At 40.4% G+C, this 16,958-nt stretch overlaps 2 protein-coding genes across 6 annotated transcripts in view; one reads left to right on the top strand and one right to left on the bottom strand.

The window, feature by feature from the left end:
• LOC122994189 (SPRY domain-containing SOCS box protein 4-like) overlaps positions 1 to 16,958 on the bottom strand; it is an 82,698-nt gene that overhangs the window by 11,100 nt on the left and 54,640 nt on the right. The window lies entirely within an intron of this gene.
• On the top strand, positions 1,216 to 7,337 carry zgc:136870 (uncharacterized protein LOC664693 homolog). Its single transcript, XM_044368744.1, has 4 exons — positions 1,216 to 1,361; positions 3,438 to 3,533; positions 5,163 to 5,262; positions 5,789 to 7,337. Exons 3-4 carry the CDS (start codon positions 5,232 to 5,234, stop codon positions 6,658 to 6,660), a joined length of 903 nt encoding a protein of 300 aa, XP_044224679.1. The 5' UTR covers positions 1,216 to 1,361; positions 3,438 to 3,533; positions 5,163 to 5,231; the 3' UTR covers positions 6,661 to 7,337.

Raw genomic sequence — 16,958 nt, 5'->3', positions numbered from 1 at the left:
CTCTCAAAACACCAACTTGAACCATGAAGAGCTGAAGGGAGGACATTTGGATTTTTGAAATGTGATGGGGAGTTTTTCTAACACAAATCAACACAGGAACAGAACTGAAAGCTGGGAATCATTATATCTAAATGGTAAATCAGCAATGCTATCAAATACAAGATAAATTTGACTTATTAGATGTGTAAGAGCTCTACTGCACTGCATGCGGACCAGTGACTAATCTTAACTTAAGTCAACAACCATACTAATTACTAGAAGAACACAATATAATGTAATGTAATGTAAAAACAGCTTAATAATGTTTCAAATGAAAGTCAATTGTGAACATAAAAAGTACTGTTGAGAAAAGTGGGCTTAAGTGCTTCCTCGGTTCACAGCAAAGAGAGGAATGGAAGAAAATAACCGTATTCAAACCACATTTAAAGCAAGAACAACACAACAAAGGAGGGGATTAGCAGCAGGTGTAACGTTACTGTTTGAGCGCAGCATCCTCCTTTTCAAACACACGAGACGCTGAACTATGCCAAACACCAACGTCCTTCACTGCCACCGAGGGAAGTTGGCGTTATCCATAACTAATGCACCTCTGTTGGTGTCCCGTATCCTCTTCCCCCAGCATACTATGCCATTGCCAGTTTTTAGTACAGTCGCACTCTTAAGACACAGTGAAGCAGCTGTTGTGCAGGCAGGACTAATACAGTAATGTTGCCACAATCCATGTAGGATTTGTTAGAAAACCCTTTTGTATTAAAAAAAAAGGATATAGCCACAGGGTGGGAGGACTAATGGCTACAAACATAGTTGCATTAAGTCCGTCCCACACAGATTTAGGAGAGGAGGGTGTCAAAATCCTTTTTTTGTCCTCCCTGAGCAAACTCCATCTTGTGATATGTGGCTAAAACTAACTTTGGTGCTTAAATAGTTCCTGTGGTATGAGTCATATCTTACCGGCCATATTGCTGTCACACAGAAAGATAGGCACTGTGGGCAGAGCTGGCTAGTAGAGAGGAGTTGGTGGTAATACAAGCCATGGCTGTGTTTCTTTTTAAAGCCCTGCTCTCTCTTTACCATCCTGCATTACTGTAAATCCACTGTTCACTGTCTCCTCTGGGACGAGAGGCAAAGTGATAAGAGAAACAGGAGGAGGAAAGATGTGAAAGAGAGGTGGAAAAATAAGGGAGCAGAGGAGGAGAAGGAGGAGGACTGGGGTGAGTAAGCAGGGAGGGGATGAAGCAGAGAATGAGATGAAAGAGGAGGATGAACACAAAGAGGAGAGAGGGTGATAAATAGAGGAGACAGAAATGAGAGAAGAGGCAGCAGTCTGACCCTCAGATATCCTTGACAGTGACAAACTGCAGGTAGGCAGCCCTTATTCATAAAAATGTCAATATTAGAGGAAATCTGTTGGTATAATTTACTAAGCACAACTTCAATTAATATTCTTGCTTACGTGCAGTTTTGCAAACATGATAAACCATCGTTTATGCAAAACATCTCATCTCGGTGCCCAATCTGCAGAGAAACTGCTGACGTTGATCTACTGTGGCATTTTGTTAGCGTGCGTTTCAAAACTGACATGAGTCAAGATGAACTTGCTCACAGTCTGACAGAGGATGAGTGTAAACAGTCAAATGGAAAACGTTCATAAGGTAGTTGAAATGTGACAGCTTAATTTCTGTTAGCACTTAATGTCAATAACACTGGCACTGAGTGTCAGTGCTTGTTTTAATGGGAGTGTACAGTAAATAATTGGAACAACAAGATTTATGAGGTCTCTCTTGTAAAAGAGATATTGTATCTCAAGAGACTTCATGGTTAAATTTAAGTAAAAGACTACAGCCATGCTAGCAGCTCTGTCAAGCTGTACTTTGGCACAGTGGAGTTTTGAGCTGAGTGCTAGTGTCAGCATGCTAACATGCTTATGTTTAGCAGGTATGTTCACCATGTTAGTTTAGTGTGATAGCATGCTAACACATGCTAATTAGCACTAAACAAAACAGGCAGCTGAGGCTGATAGGAACGTCATTAGTTTTGCATGTATTTGGTCAACAAACCAAAGTAGTAGCTGTAAAAGTCCAAAACCTTATGACATTCAGCTTACTATCATAGCGGACTGAGAAAAACACCAACATCTGAGGAACTGGAACCTGAGAATGGTTGGTATTTTTGCTTAAAAACATGACTTAAAGGACCAGTGTGTAGGATTTAGTGGCATCTAGCGGTAAGGTTGCAGATTGCAACCCCTCCTTTTCAATTGTGTAAGAGAACCTACATTGGCTGCCAAACTAATGAAAAATGTGAAAGACCCTCTCTAGAGCCAGTGTTTGGTTTGTCCGTTCCGGGCTACTGTAGAAACATGGCGGTGCAACATGGCGGGTTCTGTGGAAGAGGACCCGCTCCCTATGTAGATATAAAGGGTTCATTCTAAGCTAACAAAAACACAACAATTCTTATTTTCAGGTGATTATATACTAATTAAAACACACTCATGAATATTATATTCCATTTCTGCTAATAGATCCCCCAAAATCGTAGACACTGCTCCAAAATTTGTGCAGATTACTTTTCTTTCAGATGACTGAATGTTTCAGCCCTGAAGCACAATTCTCTTTTTAGATTTCAAATTAAATGATAGTGTAGAAGGTAGAAAAATAGCCTTTTAAAGGAAAGAAATATCAATCATTTATAGAGGATAACAAATTCATTCAAGGACGACAAAACTGTTTAAGAATGTGGAGATACATACATTAATATCTACATACATGCTGTTCATTAGACCAACATGTCCAGATGTGATGGGCAGCCTCATTAGACAAGGTCACCTAATTATATGGATGACTAGGAAAGCTTGATGGGTGTGTGTGTGTGTGTGTCAGATAAAAGAACAAAGACAGAGATGGGTGAAACTGAGATAGAGGTGAGATAGAAGAGATCAGAGCGCAAAGATCAAAACAGAACAGAATGCCCCTCCCTTTCACTGTAGCTTCAGTCGATTATGTGTAAATAAAGGTGGGAAAACCACAGACACACATACACACGCACACACACACACGTGCATTTAACACGCATACAAGCATGAGCTCTCACACGTGTGCACATGCAGCAGGCAAGCTCTCACCAGCAACCTGATGGAGTCACACTGGGATAAAAACCCAGCTGATCCTTCACCGGATTTACCTGTCAGGTCAGCGTGTGTGTGTGGTTATCTGTGAGCATGCTTGCTCACACACACACACGGAAGCAGCAGAAAAAGAAGGTCAGAGGACAAACAGAGGGAGATACAGGGGTTTGGAGCGAAGAGACAGAGAGGTGTAAATTGTGTGATATTCCACCACCCCTGTTTTAAATTAAAAATCAGCTGATTTACAGGAAGAGGTGAAAGAGAGGTGTATATTATGTATCATTATCATTAATGCTCACCTCCACTTCCACAGAAAATACACCCTGCAGCCGGATGCAACAAGTTTATACCTGCTGTCTGGAAAACTACCCAAAGTCATTCTGAGTAATGCAGGAAATCACAAACTGAAGTAAGTTGATGAGACAGGTGGATACAAAGAAGTAAAAGCCAACATTTCATAACAAGTGAATGCATGTGAGCATGGACTCTTCCTGAAAATGGTACTCTAGTGATTTAGCTTTGCATTTCAACAAAGGAAGGGGACAAAATGATTTAAGAAATGTCAAAATTGGTGTTGTAGAGGCCTAAGATATCCTGACTTTTAGTTCTCCCCATGGGTCAAACTCCTCCACTTTCCATAATCCAACTTGAAAGCATCTCTTTTCCAATTTGTAATCTGTTTGTAATGCAGGCATTCTCTTATAGATTTGTAGTTTAACCTTAAACTTTGAACGCTCTTCCAAAGCTACAGAAGACATTATACAACTGTAGTAGTGCTTCTAATCATGAGCAAACTGATATTCATGTGTAAAGTTTAAGCTTCTATAACAGGAATTTCAAACAAATAAATGATTCGAAATCATTTCTAAATGGTTTTGACATTGCTCATGCGAGACGATTAATTCCAGTATTCTGCCAAATTAACTGTAGAGCTAGCAACATGCAGCCCTGTTCAAAGAACAGAAATAAAGTTTACAGCTTGATGCAGCTTTCATAGATGCATGCAAACAGGCGCATACACTGAGTCATACACACATATCAAACTGCAGGCACAAAAAACAAAAGTCGACACATAGCACATGCACAACTGCACACATCCTGAGTCAGGGTAGGTAAAATATAATCTGTGAGGTGCACGGGCTCAGATTAAGGTTGCAGACGGACCAAACATGTGAGTAGTGATACTGAAAGGGAGAATGAGGATAGCAGCAAATTCACACAAACACATCATGTGGAAGAGCCTTAAGATGTGTAAAATGTGAGAGGCCCATTGTCTTAAGAAAGCGAAACTGTTGCTGTTATGACGGCTGTAAAACAATGATGGTGGAGGTAAATAAGTGAGCACGAGGCTACTGTGGAAATAAACAGAATCAGATGACGAGGGTGTTTATACTACAACGCTTCATTTGTTTCTGTTGGTCATAAATCACAGCATGTCACTGATGTGTTGTGAAGTTAATGATTGACAAATGATTCATGACTTTATGACGTCTCATATGAACTTTTAGTACATGCTTCTTATATATGCATACATGCATGTGTCTGCATGTGTGAAAGCATTTCAGTTATGCTCTACGCTGTTGTAATGTACCACTCCTATGTTTTAGTAATAAACACATGAATAAATAACTCATCATCATGTTTATTACTCCAGGATGTGCTGGAAACCTTTCTTACTTGATAGATGCAACTTTAGATGGATGATTGTTCTGTTACAATGCAACACTACCATCCATACAGCCTGACTAAGACTAAGACACAAACTAAACAGAATTCAGCTGAAGCCTTCCTGAAAAAGAGAAAAGCAACAATTTGATTGTAATCATAAAAAGCTTTGATAGTTTTTTGCACCCCATGAATGCAGAGTTGGTAATGAAAACTGCTTACAAGTCATAAAAGTGTTGATAAGAGGATGGTGTGTCAGCACAGACGTCAAATACTAAGTCAGTGAAGAAGAGCGTGCAGCTAGTGAGATGGTACTCAAACCAAGCTTCACGTTAAAGGTAGTTCATCTTGTCAATGTGCTTTGCTGATGTAGAGCAAACGCTGTTGTGGAAGGATATTACTCTGCAGCTTCTAGGAATCATCTGCAAAAACGACAATCACAATGGGAAGCTGGAGCCCACCTGGAAATGTTGGTGAGTGAATTTCTAACCCTGAGATACAAATTTCTTGAAATATTCCACAAAGGCTTAAGTCATATACAATTTTAAGCAGAAGTAGACTTCTTGCCAAGTACATTTTACACATGCCCAGAAATCATACACTTTATTTTGAACCATGCTAACTATCAGGAGCAGCAGTGCTTAGCTCCACATCTAAGACCAGCTCTGCTGTCAAAAGCAAGGCAGGATTATTTTAGCAACATGACAAATTTCTCACAAAAGTATTACTCATGTAAACCACCAGTGACTCATCTTCTGGGAAAACAAGTATGCAGAAAAATAAGGATGATAATAAGATGGATATGATTCATGTGAGGTGAAGCATATGATTTCAAGTGGGCAGTTAAGATTCAGCACTTCCCTTCAGTCCAGTTATATTGTAATCTATAAAAACTTTTCTTCAATTACTGTGATATGATGTTCACAAATCTATGAAGTAAGAGAAGGTTCAAGATTAAAACCCTCCTTTCTCTGCACTTTTCTGATCTCTTTCCACCAGACTCAAGTGAACTTAAGATTTTTCTGGTTGGTCCAAGACGGACAGGAAAGAGCTCTGCTGGTAACACTCTGCTGAGCCAGGGCCAGGTTTTTGAAACCAGAGGAGGTGGAGCCAGCACAGCTGCTGGTGCCATCACCTCTGGACGTCACTTGACTGTGGTGGATGCACAAGGTTGGGGTTCATCTGAGGATTTTGTGCCCCGAGAGGAGAAAATTGAACTGTTGCGGGCCTTGTCTCTGTGTGAACCTGGAGGACCTCACGTTGTTCTGTTAGTGATCCCTCTGCTGGACTTCACTGAGCCAGAGAGGAGAGCAGTGGAGAGGAGGATGGAGATCTTGACCTCTGCAGTGTGGAGACACACGATGGTATTGTTTACATTTGGAGACTTGCTGAGGGGAAGAGGGAAAAGCGTGCAGGAGCATATCCAATCAGGAGGCTGCGCCCTGCGTTGGCTGATGGAAAAGTGCCACTATCGATACTACGTGATGGACAACAAAACCACCATTATCAGCGAGAAAGAAACACTAAAGCAGGAGGTGAATGGAGGTGTGAGGAAACAGGGAAAGACTTGGTGGAAGAAAGATGCCAAGGAGGCAGGAAGGAAGTGCACAGGAAGTGAGGCAGACCGGAAAAAGGAAGCAGAGCAGGAACAGGTGAGAGAGCTGTTGAGTAAAGTGGAGGACATGTTGCAGGAGAACGGAGGATGGCACTTCTCTCTTCACATGTACCAAAGGTTGGAGGAGGAGTGGAGCCGCAGAGAGCAGGAGCTGAGGGCTCGGCTGGAGGCAGAGACCGGTGTGGGACGTGTGAGGACAAAACAAGAGATGGAGGTGAAAATGGAGCCGGAGAAGGAGCAGAGGTTAAAGACATAAGAAGAGCAGGAGGGTAGCTTGAGCAAAGAGCGAGAGAACAAGGGAGAAGGTGTGGAGAGGAAGATGAATAGAGAGGAGAGATGAGGAGGAGAGAGTGAAGGGAGAGCTTAGGAGACAGACGAGTGTGGAGGAAGGATGGGATACAGGCTCTGACAGTGGAGGAGAGAGGGAGGAAAGGGGGAGAGTGATGAAGGAGGGGAAGAAGGAGAGAAGTGAACACTGAAACGATGGCTCTATGTCGGCCTAATGGGTGCCTGAACTAACTCTGATCACAATCTCTCTTTTTATTCCAACTGGGCAGCTTGTCTCAGCTTTAACTGCCACAATGACTCTAAACCAGAGACCCTGTACCATCTGTGGTCACAAGTGACAAATTTAGCCTTTTATGCTGCGACACTAAATCCATGAGAACTACTTTCATGTGATGACCCACCGGCAATAAACCTGGAAGATATTTACTGAGCTTTAGGAGCTGCATTATATTCTTGTGGATGTCACAGCTGCTTTCACAAAGACCGCTGCGCTCTAAGAAAGAGAGGAAGGTTAATGTGCAGGAGGAACATATGTGACTCTATTTTGTCTTTTTCATGTCCCATCTACCTTTAAAACTGTGTAAAACTCCCATTAGGCACCGTATCATTATAAATTATACATCTGCAGTGCATAATAAATGACATTCTTTTCCGCTCCATGCCTTGTAGTTTGAATTGTTACCACTCTGCTCTGTGGTGAATCTATTGTTGGTAGCACATTCAGTGCCCATGCAGGTTTGTATAATTATAAAGCCTTTCATAGCAGGCGTGCTTAAACTGGATTGCCTTTGCCTCTAAAATCATCAGGAATCTGAGACATTGTGTAATCCCAGATCTCGGCACTCTCCCTAATTATGTACAGCACATTCCCAAATACTGCTGGTAATTTATGAAACGTGAGAACATGTAACACTCGCTTGTGCTCAAGTAATTAAAATCTAATTTTCTTGCTTGTGAAAGGCAGACGTATCAAAACAAAGCTGTTATGCAAGAAAAAGGTAAGAGAATAAACTGTGATAAAGGAGACGAGTTGCAGAGTACTGAGCTTGTGTTTATTCTTCTTTCATGTTTTTTACTTTTTCAATTGGCAAAAAAATGAGGCAATCACTGTCAGCGCACGCAGGTTTTATGCCAGAGTTGAGGGACGCGCGGTCACCCATTTCATTACATCTGAACAAATTGTCAATTGGCTTCAGGGAATTGCTGTCTCTCTTCAGCTGACACAGACAGTTAATCCTCATCTCTGGCTCACAGTCATGATGCCATGCAAGGTCAGTCATGTTGTAACAAACGAGGTCAGGCTCGACCGGGACATCACATCGGGCGAGACCAGAAAGTCCATTTCAAATGCACATAATCAGATAAAAAAATCTCTCTATCTCTCACGCCGGAAATGGTTCAGTTCTCTCTACCTGTATAGTAAGTGTAAAAAGCTTCCAAAATGCCCAAATGCTCCGAGCTTGTGGATGAGTGGTTTCTAATTATTTTAAGCAATGAAAAGATTTTCAACACAGAAGTATAGAGTGAATATAGCACATGTACATTACATTTTTTGCTCAATAGCAACAGTTTTTTTCCTGAACAGCTTTTAATTAGGCATGGGAAACTGCTACTTTGGTTCGAGAAGGCTTCTGTGTGTGTCCAGACATGAGTCACTGAGAGACATGTTTCCAGGGTTTACCAGATGTTTTCAGCAGTCAGTTCCTCTCTGGTCAGAGAATTGAGTTTCTGGAGTGTCTGTTTGGGATCAAGGCCTATATGGACGTCTCGGGATGGCACATGATGCAGTCTGGTGCCAAAAAATAATGAAGAAATTCATTTATTAGAGGATGTTAGGGAGCTAAACGGCTTTAGTGTTTTGTGTGTGTGCGTTTTTCACTGGTTTGAAGTGGCCAGGGCTCAGCTGGAGAAAGGTGATATCATGTAACTCAGTGTAGCAACATTTTAATCAAAATGTGATGACAGCTCGGTTGTTTGCTAATGTTGTCAGACCACGGTCAATCAAATCTGATCAAACCACACATTCCTGATGAAGCTGATCAGTTGAGTTTTTGCGTGTTTAACTCGCTTGTGCGTTTGTGATTTAGTGGTTAATAATTAACATTCTAGAGACATTTTCAATATTTGAAGTTTTCAGAGGCTTTAACATATGTGAGATGTGGAAAAGTGAAATAGCTTTTTTAACAAGACCTCTTAACTACAGTATGAGTTGACCCTTCACATAAAGACAAAGTTAGAACTGACGTATAACACATCCAACATTCATTAGCATTCAACTGGTGCCTGTAAATATTTTTTATTGCAGAGCATCAAGGTTTTACACCCTCGTCCTTAAGATCTCTGTGGTCACAAATCTGACCTCACTATGAACCAACTGGAATTATATATGATATAATCGTTTTTATTGGGCTGCATTGCGATACCTTTGAATATGTTCAGGTATATACTGTACTTCCTCATTATCAGTTTAATCATTTGCTATGAAACACTTATCTAAGATTATGACAAAGTCTGGGCACAGACTGTCTTGTCCTTTTATGTATTACACAATATTTATAGCAGTCACATAGGCTTATATGACGGCCAATTGAATGAAATGTTTATCAGTAATCTGTCTTATGTAATATCAAAGATCACTGTCGGACAGGAGTCCTCTTCTCTTTAAAGTAAAGGACACTAGAGTTATTAAATAATGGGAAATACCAATTTCACATATTTAATAGCTTAAAACAGTGAGCTAATAGTAACAGAAAGCGCTCCAAAATGTGTGACATGGAGCTAAAAACAACTTTGGCTGTTGGATCCAGAGGCACCTTTATGTAGCTGGCAATGCAACAGCTGCTGGGGGGAAGCACTTGTCATGGCTACCGCTGTTGCTATGAGACAACAGACAACCCTTTTGATATGCAGTATTCTTTAGCTAAAAGCTGGAATATTTTTAACTTTCAGCGCTGAGTGCAAGACATGGTCTCTGCTCAGAGCAGCAACAGGATGAACAACAGCGTGTCTTTCCCTTTGAAAGCATGAGATGAAGGAGCCCAGTGGTCTGAACACAGTCCAGTAAAGCTTTACTTTCTCTGGAGTAACTTGTCTTACTTTATGGTTACCTAGCAACATACATTAACTCAAAAGTTTCTGCATGATATCAACAGTCAGTGGACAATAAGTAGCTCAAGGGGAAGAAAGTCGCAATTGCTCAGCTTGTATTGATTAAGATAAAAAAATGTATTTCTCTGTGGAATCATGTAAAATGTGTAGGAGGCATTTAAGCAATGTTTATTCTCTGGTTGAGGAATGGACTCAGATCAGTTTCTAATATTGTGTAACATCCGTTTTTAATGATGCAACTAATTCTCCTTCACATATGAGTTGCTGCCATAAGGCTTAAAGTTAAAGGAACTGTATTTCCAAACTAACAATGACCATAAACCTCTCAAAGCAATTAGCATAGTAAAGAAACTGGTTGTGTGTGAGAAGGGTTAAATTTTATTCTTATACACTGACTCACTGAGCCCTTTGTTCAATCAATCTGAACTGTGCGGTGTCCTGATGATTGATGTTGTTGTTGCATTCTTGGTTATTTATTTAGTTTATCTGTGTCTTGTTGCTGTACTTAGCAATGACTGCCATGAGCACAGAATACATTTCTAAAAAAGGACAATAAAATAACCTAAATAACACTAAATTCTTCTCTTTTCCCACCCAAGTGTTTCTCACCACTTTATCAAACACTTTGGTAAATCTGACACTGAACAACTGACAGAAAGCATGCATATGCTCATATGGTAAAATGTAATTCTAATGAATTATTCTAATTTATTTTGTGGTACAGTAGGCTTGTTTCCAGGCATGTAGCATATTCACAAGACACAGTTTTGCATTACAATGTGACCCACTGACCTAGTGAACCACATCTGTAACCCACCACCATAAACTTTAACTACACACAAAGGTTACATTCTTCTCTTCTTGGAGCTAGTTCACATTAAACAGCTCCGGCTAAAATAAGCATTGATCATGCGGCATCAGCAGGGGAAAAGGGAGAAAATTGTTTATGTGATCGATTTCAGTTTCTTTACTGTGTGTGCAGAATAGAAGATGATTAACTTCATGCAAAGTCTGGCAGTAACTATTAAACTATGAGCCTAGTTTCATCGAAATTGAAAATAAACACAACTTTAACTCTAAATCTGTCTTAATTAGAGCTGCACTTTATCTTGGTTCTTTAACTTGTTAATTTGCTGTTGCTTAGGTGTGTAATTTCATTTCAGATATTGTTGTAGCTTCTTTATGTACTGTAAGGCTAAAAAGACTTTCACTTTTGCTGTGACATGCCTCCATTTATTTATTACCGGCACCACTTTTAGTTACTTAAACAAGTCAAACACTGTTCAACTTGAGATCGTTGAGGTGAAACGAGCTGCAATGCAGCTACAGTACATTCTTGGTCTATAATGATTCACTGCAAGGTGACTTCCTTTACTCTTTTCACGCTGGCGCACTCCGCAATGGATGTCCGTACTGCATAACTGTAATCCATCACATACACACAGAAACACACACAATTAAAGCACTGACACCATTTTGTCAGTCAATTCTTCTTGAGAGGAGAGGCGCCATGAAAAGTGAACATAAAATCCAAGTGCACATGAGAAGAGAATGAGATCAGACTGAGCAGCAGCTGATCTAAGTTCTTCCTACAAAAGTGTACTCTAGCATAACCTTAACATCTAAAAAAAAAATCACAAACCTGTATGAGCTACACTATAATAAGTACTGAACCAGAATTACAAGTCTCTGACAGCAGCACTGAGTAACTTCAGCTGTGAGAGGACAGGGCAGCAGTGTGGGGTTGGACCAGTCTGCTGCAGTGCTGGCCAATGGAGCGAGCTACTGTAGCTGCCTGGGCACAGAGCCCAGCAGAGGGCGAGGGGAACGAAGGGGCAATGTGAATTAGATAGAGAGACGGAGATAACGTGATGGATAACTAGAGGCGGATTGACAGATAAAACAGAGGACACACAGTAGGAGAGAGGGGACACTGAGGGCAGCAGAGGGAGTGAGGGGACAAAGTGGACAACAGAGAGCGAAATCCGTGACTGCAACTTCACAGATAATAAAAGGAAAAGTGTGTTTAGATGTGTGAAAAATGTGCGAGAAGGGAAACATAATTGGAAACACAGGCAGAGATGGATTCTACAGGAGATCACAGACCACTAAAGGCATTGGCACCAGTTAGTAAAACAATATCCTCAAAGAAATGATTCATAATACTTATATTACCTTCAGCCCTGCACACATTACTGTGTGGGGCATGAGAGCCTCCTATTTCAAATATGAATCTTGTGCCAATATTAAGTTTTGAAGCAGAAATAAGTAAAAATATAAAGAAAACATATGTGATGAAAACTAGACAAAAGTATCTGTGATGCACTTACTTTCATTTATTTCTGGTATAAGGCTCTAATCACATTTGGAATGACAATGTGTATGTTTGCTCCAAAGGTCCCCAGCTGTCAACTCAGTCATGTGGGAACAGAAATCAGAATTGGTTTTTCTGACGCTCCACAGATTTATCTGCTCAGGACCCGGTAGGATTTCTGCAACATTCCCAGGCAAAGCACGCAAAAACTTATAAGATATGACAATTTCACAGCCATTAAGGCAATCGTCTCTCTGGTGTTACACTAGAGATACAGAAGCAAAAAGTCAACCAGCAAATAAAAGGTGTATCCTTCCCCCCTTTCACTGTATTTCTGTGATCCTTCCACATGTAGAAGCATCACATGTGTCCTCTGCTGCTCAGCTGCACGGCTGACAGGACATCAACACTGAGGGGATCCAGATTGAAATGCTGATCATCTCTAGTTAGCAGATGTAACACGTGTGTGTGGAGGAAATCACCCTGCAATGATGCGGCCCCTAGAGAGTAGAAAAAAAGGCTAAATCTATCCAGAACGGTCACGTCATGTGGAAGCCGGCACAACATAGCTTGTGTAAACCACAAACTTACTAGGATAATTGAATCCAGCAGTGTTGCACGTTCCATGTGTGAGAAGGGCAAATAGTGAGCAGTTTGAGTCAAGGTGAAAAAAATATGCGCTCTCCTGAACAACAACAACTTTAACATCCTCAGAATCTCTTATGACAGATTTAATTTCACACTACTGAAGAGGAATCAGCTGAATAGGAATAAGCTTTATTATTTTGCATAGAAACCTCACTTTGATCTACTCTGATCTACTTTTCCCGTGTCATTAACAAAGTTTCATTCAAGTATTTAAGAAGTTAACTAACTCTTCAGTTAAGAGTAAGACGGATTTTTCGTTTAATGTATATTTAAATTTAAGATTAAAAAGGGTGAAATGGGTTAGAACGAGCATACCAGAGAGGATTTAGGCCATGACCTTTACGCCATATCTGACTTCATAATATACAGTATGTGGGTTGAGGGGAAAGTATGTCACAATGTTAGAAAGTTCTAACCTAAAAGTATGATTCCTCAATATTCCACATTTTGTGAAAGACGTGACAGAAGCTATGAGTCATCTCTTTGTGTGAGAAGAAAGTCCTCATTTGCTTTTTTCTTGACTCATTTTCTGTTTTGAAAGACAGTAAAAGGCCAGAGCAAGTTGGTGATCTTAGAGAGAACTGTGACCGAGGCCAGACTTGACTCTGCGCCCCAACTATGGGCAGCTGGTCTCCAAGGTTACGGCCCTGCAAAACAGTTGTTGGAGTATTGCAAGGCAATAGCGACACTAATTGTAGACATCAGAAAGAGTTTTCTTGTGCTCCCAATGTGTGTTTATTGAGCTTTCAAACAGAAAAAAAACAATTGGGAGTGCGGGCCAGTTGCATACTGAGCCACAGATGGTTTTAATTTCTTTCTTTACTTTTAATATTACAAGCAAAATATTGAAGTGAACAAGGCAAGTCCTTAGGTTTACAATATTGACCTGGCTAAGATTACTCCAATATCTGATTAACACTGATAGACTAAAAAAAAAAGGCAAACAGAAGACTTAACGCAGTTCAGAGGTGTGATGTGTCACACCGTACAACCGTGACACAGGGAGTTGCTGGAAAAGAGTGACTGTACTCTGTCAACTTTCCGTGACAAAAAAAAAAAAAAAAAAATGTTAAAGAAAGGTTTTTCAAGGACATAAACTCCATTACATCATGTCTCTGCTCTCTGCTGCAAAGGACAGGATTCCTGAGCACCAAGGCAAACCCGTTCACCTGCCTGAAATCATGACATCATTCTCACTCAATGCGCAAACAGGAAACGTTAAAGAAGCGTTGTCATGGAAATGGTGCAACTCGTCTTCAACAGCAACAGATGGATGCAATTCCGAGTCGCTTCATAGACAGACTTTAGTTCCTCTTTATGTGTCGCAAGAGGGAAAAACAGAACTACAGAAACACCATGAAGAATAAAACAGTAGATGATGTCATTGATGGTCTACAAGCTTTCAGTGCCGACAGGTCGCTTTACCTGAATTCCTTCTTTCTTGTAGTGTAACAACACAGAGTGGGCTTTGATAAAAGCTCATGTCACACATCTAATTCAGTGGAAGCACAAAAAGAAGTGGAGTGAATGAAGAAACAGCTGAATAAATTGGGTGAGTTTTTCATTCACGGTAGAGATGAATGCCAAAGAGAGGAAAGAGGGGCCGAGAGACCTTTAAATAGAACTGAATCCATGAGAGGACACAAAGGAATCTGGTCTGTCGGTAAATTGGCAATGTCAGGAGGCCAAATTGAAGTGTTGATTAGAGGCCAATCCTACAGCTTCCTGGACAAAGAGGGAGGGAGACGAAGATTGGGGAGGATAATCTTGCTCTCATTCATTACGGGGATGGAGAGTGATTGGATCGCCCCGTTAATAACACTGGACCTGTATGTGGCTGTGTGTGTGTGTGTGTGTGTGCGGTGGATTTAATAAATGAAAACAATGACGTTCTGAATCAGTGGTCACCAAAAGCTTCAGAATCAAGTTAGGCTTGTATTAAAATGCCTTGTTTTGTTTTGTTTTTTTTCAATGAATATCAAACAGGTATAGGAAATAGTCTTTTCACTTTATAAAAAATAAAAAAAAACTCATCTAAAGAGGGCATTTGTGTCTGGGAAAAGCGTGGCTCACAATCATATTCTAGTCTGAGGCAGCGTTAAACGTGGGATTTATGGGTTTGTAAAAAGCAACTGCTGAGCTTTCAAAACCGATTTCAGCCCCTCAGCTTTCCTTGCTTGCATACATTTCCTTGAATCTCTGGTGGCGGGTGTTTTGTGGTGCATAACTGACTGCTAAGCAAAACAGATCCATCAAAAAGGTTTTTACTGCTGTTTAGAGTGTATTTCTGGAAGTTAATTGCATTTAAATGAGTGTCTCGAAGAATGACTAATACTATAAAAGACAGAGTGGTAATGTTGTAATACAGTAAATTCAATAGCAATACCTTTGTCTTGATTCACTTTCTCTCTCTCTATGCATGACACACATACACACACTCAGACTCTGGGTGGAACAGATGAGGAGAAATGGATCGGTCCTGACAGAGAGCGGGATAAATGGAGAGATAATCAGGTGTGAAATCACTCTGGTTTTCTTTCTGCAGTAATTCAGTCTGTCTCTCATCTTCTCTCAGTGTCTCTCAAGGCACAGGGCCACTTCTGTCCTACATGAAACTAATAGAACTAATAGTGGGACTTTTAACACACACACACACACACACACACACAGGTGGTACAGTAGGGAAATGTAAACCTGTTAGCTCCCTCAGGGTGTGACTACTCCCCTGGATGCATCTGTGTACAGAATTTCATACTTCTTCTCTGTCCTCCTTCTCACAGTTGTTTTTTAGTCCGTCTTTATCCCTCCATCTCTTTTCCCTGAGCTACATATTATTCTCCATCTGATCTGACATTTCCTTTCCATCCTTCTGTCAATTTACCTCTTTTTATCCTCCATCTCCACTCATCCCTTTCTTTTCTGTCTCTCTGTAGCTCAGGTTTTATGCAAATATGTTAATGTGATTTATAATTTTGCAGAATAAAAGGTTTTAATGGAAAATTATGCAATAAATGGTAATCTAAACTAAAAATGATGCAATGCTGAAACACTTCCAACTTTTTTTCCGGTGGGGGTTTCAGTTTTTATTCAACAGTCCAATATTTAGGGGGAAAAAATATTCACTTGACAGTTGGTAACTAAGCTAGCACGTCTGGCATGATCTGGTTGTTAGCTGGCAGCAGATTGCCAGAGAGCAAACTGAATATATGGTGTTGCACATGGACTCTTTACTCATGGCACATACAAACACATCCACAAAGTCCATGTAAGGAACATATTAATATTGTCTGATGTCAAAACGTTTAATACACCATAGCTCACATATTGTGTGTCAGAGACAGGGCACACAAACCCTCCTGCAGGCAAAACCAAAACACACCACTTTGATAACTGACTGGACATCCTTTATCTTTTTTATATACTCTCCTATGTTATACCATAGTTGACTTCTATCCACTGATAATATAGTGAAAAAGAGGTTTCCTGGTTCATTTTAAGGAACACATATTATTTCTGATTTATTGTCTCCACGCTGTACAAAAGCTTCCAGCTTTTAATATCTGCAAGGCGCCCAGGTGAAGGTGTTGGCAGTCAGGTTGCTATAGAGACAGTTATATCTGTGAATCACCATCATAGCAATGCCTCTGGTTTCCTGGATAAGATGTAAATGTAAAGAGGAGTTAATCTAGACCAGTTCTCGCTAGTTCACAAAGTGACTGTCTGAAAGGGGAAAGAAAACTATTTTGATTTATTAAGTTATTAACAAATATGTCTAGATGAACTAGATTAATGTCAAGCACCTGTGTTAGTCCTCATTAGTAAGAGCAGATGCTTCTCATAAAAGCTGTATTGGATCAATAAAAAGCCAATAGTGTCTGTGGGTTGCTTAATCACTGAACATAAACAGCAGATTTCTGGAGTCTTGACATAACTCTGATCTGACTTCTGAACATTTCTAAAATTAATTCAAGATGAGGCTAAATCAATCCTAAATGATTTCTGAGAAAACCAGTTGGAGTTAAGCTGGTTTCGCAAGTAGCACTGCAGTTGATCTGGCTTATAAATCCTCTTCAGTCCAGAACTACTGTAGGCTTAATTTCTTTCTGGGAATCAGGCCTAAAGTTCAGGAGCTGAACCAGATCAGTGCTCCGTCTGTAATGCCGACCCAGAGCCTCAGACAGTCAATTAAAGGTAGC

Source organism: Thunnus albacares, chromosome 12 (genome assembly GCF_914725855.1).
Source record: "Thunnus albacares chromosome 12, fThuAlb1.1, whole genome shotgun sequence".
In the NCBI taxonomy this organism is placed as follows: Eukaryota; Metazoa; Chordata; class Actinopteri; order Scombriformes; family Scombridae; genus Thunnus; species Thunnus albacares.
Note: the sequence above shows the minus strand (reverse complement) of the source record. Positions and strands in the feature narration are given on the sequence as shown.

Bases quoted from the DNA above. Each gene is read 5' to 3' on its own strand.
- zgc:136870 (XM_044368744.1), top strand. From the start codon at position 5,232: ATGGGAAGCTGGAGCCCACCTGGAAATGTTG. The intron at 5,263-5,788 runs GTGAGTGAATTT...TCTTTCCACCAG, and splicing joins GAGCCCACCTGGAAATGTTG to ACTCAAGTGAACTTAAGATT.